The sequence below is a fragment of the Atractosteus spatula genome, chromosome 2, assembly GCF_055471065.1.
Source record: "Atractosteus spatula isolate fAtrSpa1 chromosome 2, fAtrSpa1.hap1, whole genome shotgun sequence".
Taxonomy (NCBI): domain Eukaryota; kingdom Metazoa; phylum Chordata; class Actinopteri; order Semionotiformes; family Lepisosteidae; genus Atractosteus; species Atractosteus spatula.
The window spans coordinates 76,558,455-76,573,625 of NC_142707.1; the positions used below are offsets into that span (position 1 = coordinate 76,558,455).

The 15,171-nt window shown below is 43.9% G+C and overlaps 1 protein-coding gene and 1 pseudogene across 2 annotated transcripts; both read right to left on the bottom strand.

Moving 5' to 3' along the window:
• Positions 1-2,583: 2,583 nt before the first annotated feature.
• Positions 2,584-6,429, bottom strand: LOC148840324 (gap junction Cx32.7 protein pseudogene; annotated as a pseudogene). The gene is made up of 2 exons (XR_016094669.1): positions 6,359-6,429; positions 2,584-3,864 (listed from the first exon to the last, which is right to left on the bottom strand). The product of XR_016094669.1 is annotated as a gap junction Cx32.7 protein pseudogene (transcript).
• A 3,993-nt stretch (positions 6,430-10,422) lies between these two features.
• LOC148840325 (gap junction Cx32.7 protein-like) lies at positions 10,423-12,817 on the bottom strand. Its single transcript, XM_088937149.1, has 3 exons — positions 11,876-12,817; positions 10,960-11,004; positions 10,423-10,518 (listed from the first exon to the last, which is right to left on the bottom strand). Exons 1-3 carry the CDS (start codon positions 12,815-12,817, stop codon positions 10,423-10,425), a joined length of 1,083 nt encoding a protein of 360 aa, XP_088793275.1.
• Between the last annotated feature and the right edge of the window lie 2,354 nt (positions 12,818-15,171).

A 15,171-nucleotide genomic window follows, 5' to 3' on the forward strand; every position in this document is an offset into this window, starting at 1 on the left:
GCGTGACCCGTCGCGAGCTGCTGGCGGTGATGGCGGCGGTCCACCACTTCAGGCCGTACCTGTTCGGGACCCGGTTCCGGCTGAGGACCGACCATGCGTCCCTCACCTGTCTGCTCCACTTTAAGGAGCCGGAGGGGCAGATGGCGCGATGGATAGAGATTCTGCAGGAGTACGACTTCACTGTCGTGCACCGTGCGGAGTCTCGCCATCTCAATGCCGACGCTCTCTCGCGGCGCCCCTGCAAGGCCGCGGACTGCCACCACTGCGCCCAGCGGGAGCAGCGTGAGGAGGCTGTCCGCACCGTGGCGGAGGCGAGCACCGCGGCCACGGCCCGGGAGGGGCCACTGGGGGTGGGCCTGTCAGACCTGGCGCAGCGTCAGGCAGCTGATCCTGACGTGGGGCCGGTGCTCCGCTGGAGGGCAGCAGGAGTGCGGCCTACGCGAGAGGAGCTCGCCCCGCACCCAAAGTCCGTCAAGGCCCTCTGCGCCCTGTGGGAGGCCTTGGAGGTAAAGGACGGGGTGCTGCGGCGGGGGTGGCGGGTACCCTCCAGTGGCGAGGTACGGTGGCAGCTGGTGGTGCCACGGTCGCTCTGCAGTGCGGTGCTCCGAGCAGTGCACGGCCAGCCGGGCGTGGGGCACTTCGGCGGTAAAAAAACCCTGCAGCATCTCCGAGGCCATTTTTATTGGGGTCTTTGCCACCGGGACGTGGAGCGGTATTGCCGAATGTGTGCGGTGTGTGTGGCGCAGAAGGGCCCCCCAGAGCGCTCTCGGGCCCCCCTCCAACAACACCAGGTGGGGGCTCCTATGGAGTGGGTGGGGGTGGACGTTTTAGGCCCGTTTCCGCGCACCGAGGCCGGGAACCGCTACGTCTTGGTGGCCATGGACTATTTTACGAAGTGGCCGGAGGCCTACGCCCTCCCGGACCAGAGTGCCCCCACGGTGGCCGATGCACTGCTGGAGGGAATGTTTGCCAGGCTGGGGGTGCCGGAGGAGTTACACAGTGACCAGGGGCGTAACTTCGAGTCCCAGGTCTTCGCCAGAGTGTGCCAGCGCCTGGGGATCACTAAGACGCGGACCACACCGCTGCATTCCCAGAGCGACGGGTTGGTGGAGCAGTTTAATCGGACGCTCGCCACCCAGCTGGCCACCCTGGTGTCCCGGCACCAACGGGACTGGGACCGCCACCTCCCCCTTGTGCTCTGGGCGTATAGGACCGCGGTCCAGGAATCCACCGGGTGCACCCCGGCTTCGCTCATGCTGGGCCGGGAAATGCGAACCCCAGTGGACCTGGTCTTCGGCCCGCCACCCAGAGACGGGTCGGCACCGCCGGCTGGACCGGACTACGAGTGGGACCTGCGGCAGCGGATGCGGCGGGTGCACAGCTTTGCACGGACCCACCTGACTCAGACGGGGGTCCGGCACTACGACCTGCGCTGCAGGGGGCCTGCCTTCCAGCCCGGGGACTCGGTTTGGGTGTACAACTCGCGCCGCCGCAAAGGCCTCAGCCCTAAGCTGGCGCCGTCGTGGGAGGGGCCAGCTGAGGTACTCGGGGTGGTGGGCGTGGTCTGCTACCGTGTCCGGTTGCGAACATGGGGGAGAGTGGTGGTCCTGCACCGAGACCGCCTGGCCCCCTACCAGGCCCGGGAGGAGGAGCCGTGTGGGGAGGCTCTAGAGGAGCAGCCGGGGCTGGAGCCGGCCGATAGTGGGGCGTCCGTGGGTCGCCAGCCGTCACCGCGGCGCAGCGGTGGCTCACGCAGGGTTCCACAGCAGTTAGCCGAGTACGAGTACAGCCTGAGGGGGGTGTTCGACGTCGGCGAGACGCCAGACGCTTCAGGTGGGGGCAGTGTAAAGCCCTCGCCTGGTGGTGAGGAGCAAGCGCCCCTAGGCACTCGTAGTACCGCTGGGCATGCTGGGAGTGGTAGCCGGGGAGAGTCTGAGGGTCAGCACGATGACCAGCGGCTGACCCTACCTGTGTAAATAATGTCCTAGTAGTTCTAGTGCCCTGTGTAGTCTTATAAAAGTATAGCGTGTTGTTAAGTAATTACCACCCTAAAGATGTGTACGTGTTCCGTCAGTCTCCTCATGTGCGTGTATATCCTGTGTTTGGTTTTGTGTGGTAGTTAATGAATAAAGCTAGCGCTTGGTTTGTTAATCGCGTCTCCACTGGTCCTTTGTTCTGAAAAGAACCTGTAAACGCTACAATATTTAAATGCACATCTGCCTATTTTCTAACTACAACTTCCAGTTCAGGTTCAGTCCAGGGAGCCTGTCCTGGCAAGCAAGGAGGGTAAGGCAGGGTACAGGGGTACACCCAGGTCAAGAATTTAACCTGGGCCCGACTACTGACGGGTACAGTAATAACCCCTGAGCCACCACACCGGCTTGCTTAAATGTTGCTGCATACTGTACATGCAATTTCAGTTACACACAAAAAACTTAAATCACACAAAAAGGTGTCAAGAAATGATATTAATATTGTATTGTTACAAATGGGGGGTTCCAATAACCAGGCACACTTGGTTAAACAAATGTTTATTACAATGAAAAGACACAAAACAGTAGCATTCATAATATATGATATAACAACCACTTTTAAGAAGGAACACTACAGTGCGAAACCCAAAACTAAAACTTAGCATACTGAAGTACAAAATGCTGAAAGGAAAGCAATATAACTTAGATTGTATCTAGTTTGATTAAACAGGTACTTGGAGCCACAAACAGCATGACAAGCACAAGTTACACTTTTACTGTACATCTTACTGATGTTGCAATAATACCAGTAAATACATGTATATGGCATAGAATAAAACTGACAGGAGTATATTTAGAAATTGGTAATATAGCCACTAGCACTACTATATTTTCTACTGTCATAAATGTTAGTGTCTTTCTAGATTTTCCAAGGTATAGAGCTGAGCTGAACACAGGGAGAGCTGCCCTCGTTTTGCAGGGCTGACCCCAGTTTTTTAATCAAAGTACTCTCTTCCTCTGCATCAGTGCTTTTAGTGTAACCATTCTCAAGTTTCCTCCCATGCAGTTCAGCCTCTAAGTTCACCATTTCTACAATTCATGATCCTCATTCCCGAAATTGTCCACATCTGTAAGTGGAACAGCTGGACTAGTCGTGCAGTTTTTACTCTTCTTCCGTGTGCAGTTACAGATTTGTTTACCACAAACATACAGGATTTCAATAAGGTTTAGGACCAAAGACACAACTGCAACTACAAGCATAAACAGACTAAAAATGGTTTTCTCAGTGGGGCGTGACATGAAACATTCTACTCGATGTGGGCAGGGGGATCTAGCACATAAAAACCCTAAATACAGCATGAACCCATAGAGGTAATACTGGACCACAATGAAAGTCACTTCAAGCAATATCTTAGCAATAATATGTGCCATATAAGCACTCAGCAAACGCTCTCTGATTTTGACTTTCCCCTTCGTATCTGTGTATTTTGGTAATTTACTGGTTTTCTTCTCTAGCAGATTGTCAGACTCATCTTGTTCTTCTTTCAGCATGCGTTGCCTCAGCTTCTCTTCCTTGTGGATAACATGCAAGACGTGTCCCAGGTACACTAAGGTCGGGGTGGACACAAGAATGAGCTGAAAAACCCAGAAGTGAATGAGCGAGATCGGGAAGGCCTTATCATAACACGCATTCTGACATCCAGTATGTTGAGTGTCGCAGGTGAAGAAGGCCTGCTCATCACCCCAGACCTTCTCTCCTACAGTTCCCAGCAGCAGAATCCTGAAGACAAACAGGACAGTCAGCCAAATCTTCCAGATCACAGTGGAATGGGAATGTGCCTTATCCAAGCATCTGAACAGGAATTTCCAGCCCTCCATTCTTCCCACAGTTCTTAAAATTGAAAAACAAAACTTTCATTTAATTACATAATAATATCTAATAGCACACTACAACAAAATTAATTTATTTTTTAATACTATGCTTTATTCATGCTAGACCAGAAATGTAAATCAGGATTCTTTCAATCCAAAGAAGAAGACTTTCATCACTTGACTTGTTATGAACTTCTGATTAAAATAAAAAGGTCACCTAGGACAATAATAGGAGGTTTTAGGTTATTTTTTGTAATAGAAAATACTCCCGTTTGGAGCTCATTAAAAATTAATGTTCTAAATGTGTTTCACAAATCCCCGTTTAAAATGCAAAATATGTGTACATCAATACAATAATATTCAATATCCTTCCGTTATTTTAAAATGGAAAATAACATTTTTTTTTACTTTAATCTTTTTTTCCAAAACGCAGTCTTACTAAATGCAGTGCTTAATCACAAAACGTACCAGTGCAAAGTACCGCATAATGTTCAAATCTGTGTTACAAAATTGCACCTCACGACGTCTATTGACAAACAGCACGAATACCGATTATTGATGGTGAAATATCTAGAGACACGGAAAAACACTTTAAAATGACGAGCACTGCCTTTTACAAGGTTCCCTTTATTCTTACAATTTACAATTTATTCTTACAATTTACAATTTAAGTTGTGTGTTTTTGTTTAGGCAATAGAACCAATCCAAATTCTCGATTGCTCTGGCAATGGAAATATATATATATAAAAACTTTTAGTAGAAAAACTGGAGGTCAGGTCTTAATCTCACACACTTCAGATAGCCTCCTTGTATACACTAAGTCTCGCACCCGGGACTTCCCGTAATGCATCTCTCTGCCACACAGTCCACACGCTGCAACAACCCGAGAGACACCGCACATCCGTCTCTCTCTCGCATTTATTAGGGTCGAACCCAACTACTGAAATGGCCCTTTAGTGAAATGGTCTTAAAGAAGCACCTTCCAGCTGAACGTCAAACATTTGTGGGACTGGGACTTTGCAAACAATGCTATGGAAGCCCGTTTCCGCCAGCGAGTAAGAAGAAAACGCGCTATGGCATCTCGTAATTGCGACTTAGAAACTCAGAATTGCGATTTTATATCTCACATTTGCGACTTCGAAATAGCCCACATTTCATTGTCTGTCCTTTTGTTATTGCAACGGATTCGGGTTCTAGGGCTTGTGCCCTCGCCGCTCCCACCCTAGTTCGTGCCTCACTGCATTGGCTTGAACCCGGGTCCTGCCAGCTGAGCTAAAGACCTTCTTTAGCCACAGCGGCCAGCATCCCAGTTACGCGCAGGGGAGGGTGGTGCTGTCACCACACTGCAACCAGATCGTACAACCTGTACGTCGGCTGTTCAGTTACACTATATTCATAAATCGTACAGAATCTATAAGGCCTGAAAACTTGTCTTGTCAAGTGCCCTGATACAAATCAAATTAATTACACTAATTTTTATGGAATCCCAGGCTTCCATAGTACCCAGATGGAATAGTGGACGGTGGGCTTTTAAAAAAAGTTTTTTTATTTAAACACCAGAAATACAAAAACGGAGACAGCATATGAAAAAGACAGAGAAATAGACACTTCACATCCAGAGGAATTCACAATTATACAAGCTTAAAATTATACTTTTTACATACTTCCATTGTATGTCTTGCCTTTTGATTCTTTGAATTTCTAAAAGAATTTAAGTAAAAAAGGAATTTTACTTTAAAAGCATTAATAGAGGGAGCACCATTAGACCATTTACTTTTGTGGATGAAGTGTTCCGCCAACATATTTAACAGATTAATAATAAGAACATATTGTAGCGCATTTGCCCCGGGGAGCGGCCGAAGAGCGCCCGGAGAGCGCCCGGCTGGGGTACGCGGTGAGGGGCAGGACAGGAGTGGAAGTGGTCAGGGCGGGGTTTAGGAAGGCCGCTGACCAGTGCAATCTGCGTCTCTGTGTTCGTCCTCACGGAACCCGAATTCATTACAATATCCTTTATCCAAATCGGATCTAAATATAAAATATCAAAATCTTTAAATTTAACATTTACCTTTACATTTTTTAACAATAACATTTTGGAAAGCTATCCAAAACAATTTTGGTACAATTCCTTTTTAACTTAAAAAAAGAAAGTCTTCTTTAGCGCAGCTGGCAAGACCCGGGTTCGAGCCAATGCAGTGAGGCACGAACTAGGGTGAGAGCGGCGAGGGCACAAGCGCTAGAACCCGAGCCCATTACAATCACTAAAGGACAGGCAATGAAATGTGGGCTATTTCGAAGTCGCAAATGTGAGATTAAAAAAGTCGCAATTGCGAGATATAAAGTCGGAATTCTGAGTTTTAAGTCGCAGTTCCGAGTTTTCAAGTCGTATTTCTGAGTTTTTATGTCGCAATTATGAGACATAAAGTCGCATAAAAAACAGGCTTCCCTACAATAACCACGTAGGAGTTTAGAAACGATATAACATTAACATACTGTATATTTCTCGAACTTCTTACCTGATGAAATGGAAAGTGCTGTAAGATCAACGCCTCTGAATCTGGAAAGAAACTCCCAAAATGTTTTTCCTAGACGATAAAGTCAAGTCAAGTTGTGAGTCTGGTTTCAACTTATTTCGCGACTCTCGCGTAGGGCTAAATCTACACAATAAAAGTCAGACAGCATCAGTTTTGGTTCAAATTATTTCCCTACTTGGATGTACAGTACGTGCAGGATGGGAACGGAAAACGGTCCGGAGGCGGAGAGTTTTGTAGTAAAATCCAGTAATAGAGTAAACAAGTCACCATTTTGAACTGAAACATGTGGGCTATATACTGTAGGCATCCAGCTGTTCAATAATTAATAGAAATAGAAAACTGTAAAATAATTGGTGTGAAAATGTATTAAACATAAAAATTATATACTGTAGACACTGTCAGGGACAGATTAAGGTACTTGTAGTAAACACAATAACTCCTTATCTAGTAGATAGTTACAGTATCTTACACTGCATCAAGCACTGAGAGTGATCAAATTAATACAAATATTTTATTATCAATTAAGTAAAATATTTTTGTCTACCAAATATGCCAGATTGTGACTAAATGTGGATGTGACTAAAATATTGGATTTAACACTGCGCAATCTTTTTTTAACCTAAACATGTTTTTATTGTGCAATAGTTTCTGTTATGTAAGTTTGCATCATTAAAGAAAGGACCATCTGTGGATCTTGAGATTTTTCTCTTGCCAAATTTGTACATATTCTTTGCCATTTCATCTTATATTATATATGTATTAGCATTTCAGTTTATAAACGATGGATATAAAATGGAAGTGATTCTACCTGCACCCCTCAGATAATCTCCAGATTAAGATAAAAGATTATGAATTACCCTTCCTTTTCTAAACAGATGGTATAAAGATGGTGTAAAGTCTGCAGCTCTCGGCTGGCAGGGTGGTGAGGTGTTGAGGACTGCTGCGCTGCTGCGCTGTGGCTCTGGGCTCTGGAGCTGGGGTCTGACCCTTGGTTCAGTCGCTTGAAACTACGGGAACTGGGCTAGAAGGACGAGTCCTTTACCACCCGCGATGAGTTATTATATACATGTATATTATATACATAATGTGGTACCAAAGAATGACAAAATTATACACCCCCTTTAGAGCGCGTTGCGTGTTCTTAGTCAGTCCATTGGATAAATTTGCCATAGGACTGGACATACAGTATTCTAGTTGTGGTTGATTATGCCTCTTGCTAACAGGAGGTGTCCATAAAAAAATATTTTTTTTTAAAATAAAACCATTGCCAAGGAACTTGTAGAGCTCTTCTCCCGGGTTGGGATTCCCAAGGAAATCCTGAAGGACCAGGACACCACTGTTTATGTCTACATTAATGCAAGATGTTGCTTCACCCCTGTGCTTTAATCATTTGTGCACCTCGGTATATCACCCGCAGACCAATGGGTTAGTGGAGTGATTTCATTGCACCTTAAAAGGGATGCTAAGAGAGGCAGTTACTCGGGAGAAAAGGCTGGGCCTGATCCTCCATTTTCTAATGTCCGCAACACGAGAAGTTCTACAAGCTGCCACTGGGTTTTCTCATTTGGAAAAAACACCCTAGCGGGATAATTGACATTGCTCAGAAACTCTGGGAAACTCCAGAAGGAGTATCCTGGAATATGTAATACAGCTGCAAGAACATGTCAATAAGATCAAGACTATCGTTCAGGAGCATGTCAAGAAAGCACAGGACACTCCAAAGTCTGATTATGATCAAAAGGTTGTGGAGAGAGAAGTTAATAGAGGTGCAAGGGAACAAGTAAAGGTTTATTCCATGCTGTAAAGAGAAGAAAAGAAACACAACATTTCGGCTGTGGAGCCTTCTTCAGGTGTTAATAGGGGTAAGTGTTAGTGTAAGTGTAAGTGTTAGTTCTGCTCCTGTCTAGTGTGAGCAAATTGTATTCCAAGGCAGGGGCCATATGAGGTGGTGGAACGGGTAGGGTTGGTGTATACCTGTCATGACCCCCAGCCAGCGGAGACCAACTCTTAAGCGAACTAATCAGCACCAGCAGCGGGTTATTATTAACAAGTGCCGCCGCACGAGTTAACACACCTGCACACGCTCTACCGTGTGGCACGCAGTGCTATTTATACCATCCTAACCTGCTTCCCGTTGCTCGGTATTGAGTCTACTCCTTGAGAGCTCTACCTGGCGTTTTTCCCATACCTCGTTTATTCTGGATTCTGCACTCCCGTTCTGTCTTTTCGACTTTGGACCTCGCCTCTCGTCTCGGACTGTTTGCCTCCTGTGTTCTCCCCAGATTACGACCTACCTTACTCCTTTTGACCATGACCTTGCCTCTTGCTTCGGATTGTTCGCTTCTATTGCACTTCCTGGTTACTGAAACACCCTTTTCCTTTGGACCACGGACTCACCTGTCGTATTGGATTGTTCGCCTGCCTTGTCAACTACCCACTCCTGCGTCTGCACAGGATGCTCGTATCTCTCCATCAGGGATTTCTAACAATACCAACCTGATAAACAAAAGAAATAACAAATTTACCACATCAACCTCTTGAAATGATGGTAGGAATGGGAACAGACACTCCTGGTTACTCAAACGGGGGTCACACAGGTTTCTCTGTGTGTTTGCAAGGAGCAAACTGTGAACCAGGTGCAGATCACTTCTGAACTCACGGGCACTAAGTACCAGGACATGAAGCAGTTCTTAAGCCGAAATCCAAATAGGTTCAGAGGTACAGTATGTCTGGAAGAACCCAGCATGAAGAGCATGAGATAATAACCCCACCAGGCATTGTAATATGGTCAATACCGTATAGAGTGCCTGAAGCCAGGAAAAATGAAATAATTCAAGTAGTTCAAGTAGGTACAGTCGCTGCGTCAGCAGGCGTAATCTACAAAGGAATAAGTAAAAGTTTATTCCATGCTGAAAAGAGAAGAAAGGAAACAGCGTTTCGGCTGTGGACCCAAAAAAGGCTCCACATTGTTTCCTTTCTTCTCTTTTCCCCTAATAAACCCCCATGTGTCTTTCCCTGATGTCCGTTTCCAGCCTTTTCCCAGATTATACCATCGCACATGGGGTTTAGACACCACACTCCACGGGAGTCTGACTTGGCTCCTGTGATAATTCAGTGACAACTGGGAGTCCCATTTACAGCCCTGCCAGGCTGCTGTAGACTGTTTAGAAGATGCTGGGGTGAAAAATTAAACCCTGTTGCATGACTTTTAGGCAAATTAGAATCTTGGGGTGTATGGTGGGAGGGGGTCAGGTCCAACCCCTTATTGATAAAGTGGTTGCGGTTAAAAACTGGGCGAAGTGCTTCTGGGTCTGGTAGGGTATTATCGGTGTTTTATTCCCAGGTTTGCTGTGAGGGCCGCCCCACTCGCCGATCTCACAAAGTTCACTGCCCCTAATGCGGCACGATTGGAACCAGGAGGCTGAGAATTCTTTTGCAGTTTGCATTGTGTCAAGGTCCTGGCTTCTCAAAAGCCTTCTTTATTTTGCATGGGTCTCAGTGCAATACAGTACTTTCCCAGGTCTGGGACTCTGAAGTCTTGTTTCTCAGCCACAGGCTCCTACCAAGGGAATGCAGACACAGCATGTGGTTGTAGCATGTAGAAGTGTCTGGCTATATTATCTGCTGGGCCGTGAATTTTCACTGGTGGTTGAACTTGCCCCTCTGACCTGGATGAGACTGAACCAAGAAAAAAACTGCTGGTTTGAGCCGGGAGGGGGTGTGTGTAGCAGAGCGGATGAGTCAGGACTATGGAAATGGCGTTGAACTGCTGGAGGGTGGCGTTGTGAAAGGCTCAGGGATACCTTCCCTGCATTCTCAGGAGGAAATCAGGGAAACTGTCTGCACCTTGGCACACCAGCTACGTGCACAAGCATTCACCTTGTCTGGATGACCCAGGACAGTGAAGACGTCAGGGCGACATCCTCGAGGGATATGTATACAAAAGGTTACCATATATATTCTGGTGCAGTGAAGTTAAGATGCTTCTTATTAAGCTGCAGCCTCAGTGGTTTACGTGTCGGCTCACCGGTAAGGAAGAAGGTGGGTCAGGAGCAGAGCCAGCCAGACAGAATCGACCAGGTGAGGAGCTCCCCCTGCTGTGGGAACTTTGACGGGGGGTCAAAGGCGTAGTGGAAGGGCGACTGAAGGGAAGTCAAGGGAGTGTTAGATCGGGGGGCTCCACTAGATCGGTGGGGTGGTTAATCTCCTGCAGTTTGGGTTGGGTCTAAGTGCAGATCCCCCAGCTACGCTACCATCAAGAGAGATCTGTTGCAGGACACAATGAAAAATATGTAACGTATGTAATAAACAGTATAAAGGTTGAATAGGATTTAATAAAAGAATGCTTTTATTTAAAAAAAAGTGCTGAGCAAGGCAGCATGGTGGTGCAGTGGTTAGCACTGCTCCCTTGCAAAGCAGGAGCTAAGGGTTCAATTCCAGACCTGGAATACTTCATGTGCTTCCCCTCTGGGAGCTCTGGCTGCCTCCCACAGTTCATGGAAACAGTGGGAGGTTAAATGGCTTTGGGGAAAATGGGCCCTGGTGTGTGTCTGAGTCCCAGTGTGCCCTGGGATGGACCCTACCTTGCAGCAGCACTCGCTGGGAGAAGCTCTGGCTCCCCAGTGACCCTGCATTGGACAGAGGGGATAGAAATGGATGGATGGTTAGGGGATTATGAACAGGTGTATTATTAATAATTAATATAAATAATATGAGGTTTTAATTTATACTGCTCCAGATTTGGACCAAATCTGCATTGACACATAACACAGAAGGACTGCTTACATTGATTTAAACTTGATGAGTGTAACACAAAAAATGAAGCAGCAGTAAGTGCAGAACTGGTTCAAACTCTTCAAGTACAAAGTTTTTACATGCATTATGTTACATGCAAAAACACTTTCATACAGTGTGAGTAACCATCTGATTACACATGCACCCAATGTTTGCTTTTACAAGTAGTTTAATTTAAAAAAAAAGCCATATCACTCTCTGTCTCATTCCTTTCTTATGCAGCTTGGATAAGATTTGATAATTACAGGGCAAGAATATCATTCACAATACATTGAAAGAGCAACCACTCTTAAGAAGGAACACAAAAGTTTTGGTGTCAAACGCAGAACAAGCACTTAGCATATGGAAGGAAATAAGGCCGAAGGGAAAGCAGTGGGACCTTGATTGTATCGAGTACAAGTCTTTGCTGTTTTCTATTGGCCCCTTTTAATCTGCAGTGGGAAAACAGAAGCTCTTAGAAAAAGATCAACAACAACTTATCTGTTTCTTTGTTTGAACAGATAAATACTCTTACGAGCCACATACATTGTTACACACACAATTTACACTCTATAACTTACAGATTTTGCAATAAGTACCATTAATACATGGCATTGAAAAACAACCCGAGAGGACTATTTTTAGAAATTTGAAATGTAAAAAACAGTCCTAATACATTTTCTACATAAATGTTACTCTTCTCTCTACATTTTTCAAGGCACATACAGAGCTGGACTGAACACAGGGAGAGCTGCCCTCGTTTTGCAGGGCTGACCCCAGTTCTTTAATCAAAGTACTCTCCTCCTCTGCATCAGAGCTCTTAGTGTAACCATTCCCAAGTTTCTTCCCATGTAGTTCAGCCTCCAGGTTCACCCAGTTCGGGAATCCATCATCCTTCTTTTTCAAATTGCCATCATCTGCACACGGAGAAGCTGCAGTAGCCGTGTAGGTCTTCTGCTTTTTCTGTGTGCAGTTATAAAGCTGTTTGCCGCAAAAATAGAAGATTTCAATAAGGTTCAGAGCCAAAGAGATGACTGCAACCAGAAGCATAAACAAAATAAAAATGGTTTTCTCTGTGGGGCGCGACATGAAACAGTCTACTTGATGTGGGCAGGGAAAGCTGTTACATACAAACAGAGGTTCCAGCATGAAACCATAGAGGTAATACTGGCCCACAATGAAAGCCACTTCAAGCAATATCTTAGCAATAGTGTTTGCAAGATAACTATTCAGCAAACTCCCTCTGATTTTGACTTTCCCCTTCGTATTTGTATATTTTGGTAATTTACTGGTTTTCTTCTCTAGCAGGTTGTCAGACTCATCTTGTTCTTCTTTCAGCGTGCGTTGCCTCAGCTTCTCTTCCTTGTGGATAACATGCAAGACGTGTCCTAGGTACACTAGGGTCGGGGTGGACACAAAGATGATCTGCAGAACCCAGAAGCGAATGTGGGAGATTGGGAAGGCCTTATCGTAGCACACATTCTCACACCCAGGCTGCTGTGTGTTGCACAAGAAATCTGACTGCTCGTCACCCCAGACCTTTTCTGCTCCAGCTCCCAGCACCAGAATCCTGAAGACAAACAGGACAGTCAGCCAAATCTTCCCAACCACAGTGGAATGGGATTGGACTTTATCCAGCAGTCTGCCCAGGAATGTCCAGTCCCCCATTCTTCACTCTGTTCGGTCTGGAATAAATTCATTGACATGGCATTACACAATAATGACAATAATAAAACATACAAACTCAGAAAAATAATTTGTATGTTAAAATTTACAAAAAAATATTAAATGTTACAGTATATAAATCATATTGAAATTTAATCGATAACTTTTCTATTTTGATTGATTCAGTGGATCTTTTCTTATCTTTCCTTACTTGCTATTGTCCTGCACTTTTTTTCTACAGTTAACCAAACACTCAAGAAATAATATTAGTCTGAAACCAAATCAAGTGAACATGTTCATCAGTGTTTTTTGAGAAAAAGGATCATCGCGTTTATATTAAAGTGTGCTGAATCTAGGACACTCCTCGTTCATTTCTGTGTGATTGTTAATGTTTTGACTAGCTGAATTTCGTATTGTCTAAGATGTGGGCTAAGATAGAAAACACTTTTAACCAAAAACATCTCAATGTACTCTCTTGTAGGGAACTAATTAAACAAAGTTAAAATCAATACAGAAGGAAAAGGAAATGTTTTCCATATATAATAACGATTTTTAGTTAGTTGTGTACTGAAAGTTAAAATATTTAGGCAGTTATTATCACAGTTCTTTTGGATGTGGAGTCTCGGACAGGAGATTGCAGTATTTGTGTCTATCTTAACAGAGGGGTCCAAGCTATCAAAACACATTCTTTTTCTTCATGACAATTTAAATACTTTCTTGTTGATAAACATATTATTATAGTAAAAATAAACACACAAACCAATGTCTTTATACATGGCAACAAAAGACAGATTACATGCCAGTCCTAGTTTATCACTAATACAACATTTTTAATCTTATGGGAGCCAAGGACTTGACCTTCCCCAACGTTCAAACACAGACTGCTTTTAACAGGAGATATTGTATATGAATTCACTTTCTTTCTGTGTATCGCAATCAGTCACTATTGTGTCATGATTGACTTTTTTCTATTTCAGTGTAAGAGGATTTACTCCCTGATTGCTAACAGGTTTTACAGTTTTATAAATTTTTTATATCTAAAATATATACATCACTGACTAAGTGAGTTGTATGAAAATAAAAAGAAAATCAGCAGTGTAATTTTTCAGGATTTCATGTGAATTCAAAGAATAGATACATCCTTTTAGAAAAATAGTAGACGTTCATTTAAAGAGAAGATTTGTTTTGGAGTGACAGTTCATATTGCTATTTCTGAAAGACCCATGTCCTAATTATTTAGGATAAACCCTGTAATTGAAAGGCAGTAAGTGCTTGATTAGACCTTTACAGGCTGTTCCTGCACACAGTTCCTGGTTTTAAAAATACCTAGTTGTTGGTGTACTGCCTCTTGGAATGTTCAGTCTTTCTTGAACTTAATTAAATTGTTGCTTCTCTGTTTTTGTATCAACAGCTCCTATCAGATTATTTACGCGGGTGAGGGCTGTATCAGGCAATCAATCTTTGTTTCCTAAAATGAGCTAAACTCCAGAGGCATAAATCAAAGGGTTTCTAAAACCTAGAAATGGTACAGTGTACATGCTAATTTCTGACGCTATTAATCTTTTTTGGAACTGAAAATGATTAAAAATGACAATATCCAGCTAGTAGTTCAATCAAACATCTGGTAAATTAGCCAGGCTAATTAATACTAGTAATCATAACAATTTACTTCCATTTTGAGTGCTTTTCAATAAACATGTGGCACTTAACAATAGCAGAAATATAACACAACAGAAGCAAAAACTAGATTTCAAAGGATTTCAAGGAATTGGAATAAAAAGTATGACGAATGTTGAAAACCGCTATTCTGGTGAATACACAGTGGGGGAAATCACACACTCTTTTCACTTCCAAAAAAACACATTTTAAAATGTGTTACTTACCGGAACCAGTGTCTGATGTGAAATCGGGTCAGTTCTGGTCTGATCCCAATGAGATCCAGGTCTTCACCACTCAGCAGCTGGTGATATCATGCACTTTCAGACAAAGCATCCCCTGAGTCTAGAGACAGGGATAGAGTGACCTTTCCCCTTCACAAGGAGGTCCTTATTAAAAGGAATATAACTGTTAACTTTGACGTAAAGCATTAGATAAAAATTAGTTATGATACATGTACAAAAAGCTTTCAACAGCTTGAACCTTAGGAAACACTTTACAAAAAATGTTTTTTTTTCCAGCATGTACATTTGAAAAAATAAGAGTACAATAATATTTAATAAAGTTTTGTGCATGATACCTTCACTTACTTCTCAAGATTAAAGATTACTATGCGCTTTGCATGGAAAATCTATTTTCTGAAAATTACATTTGCATTTACATTCTGAGCATATATTAAGTAAGATAATGTATTCAACTTC

What these genes read in the sequence shown, in the direction of transcription:
- LOC148840325 (XM_088937149.1), bottom strand. Translation starts at nt 12,817, where the DNA reads ATGGGGGACTGGACATTCCTGGGCAGACTGCTGGATAAAGTCCAATCC. An exon ending in CCTGTGTTCAGTCCAGCTCT is followed by an intron (nt 11,005 to 11,875) that starts GTATGTGCCTTG and finishes TGTCCAATGCAG; the next exon opens with GGTCACTGGGGAGCCAGAGC. An exon ending in CCAGCGAGTGCTGCTGCAAG is followed by an intron (nt 10,519 to 10,959) that starts GTAGGGTCCATC and finishes ACTTCCCTTCAG; the next exon opens with TCGCCCTTCCACTACGCCTT.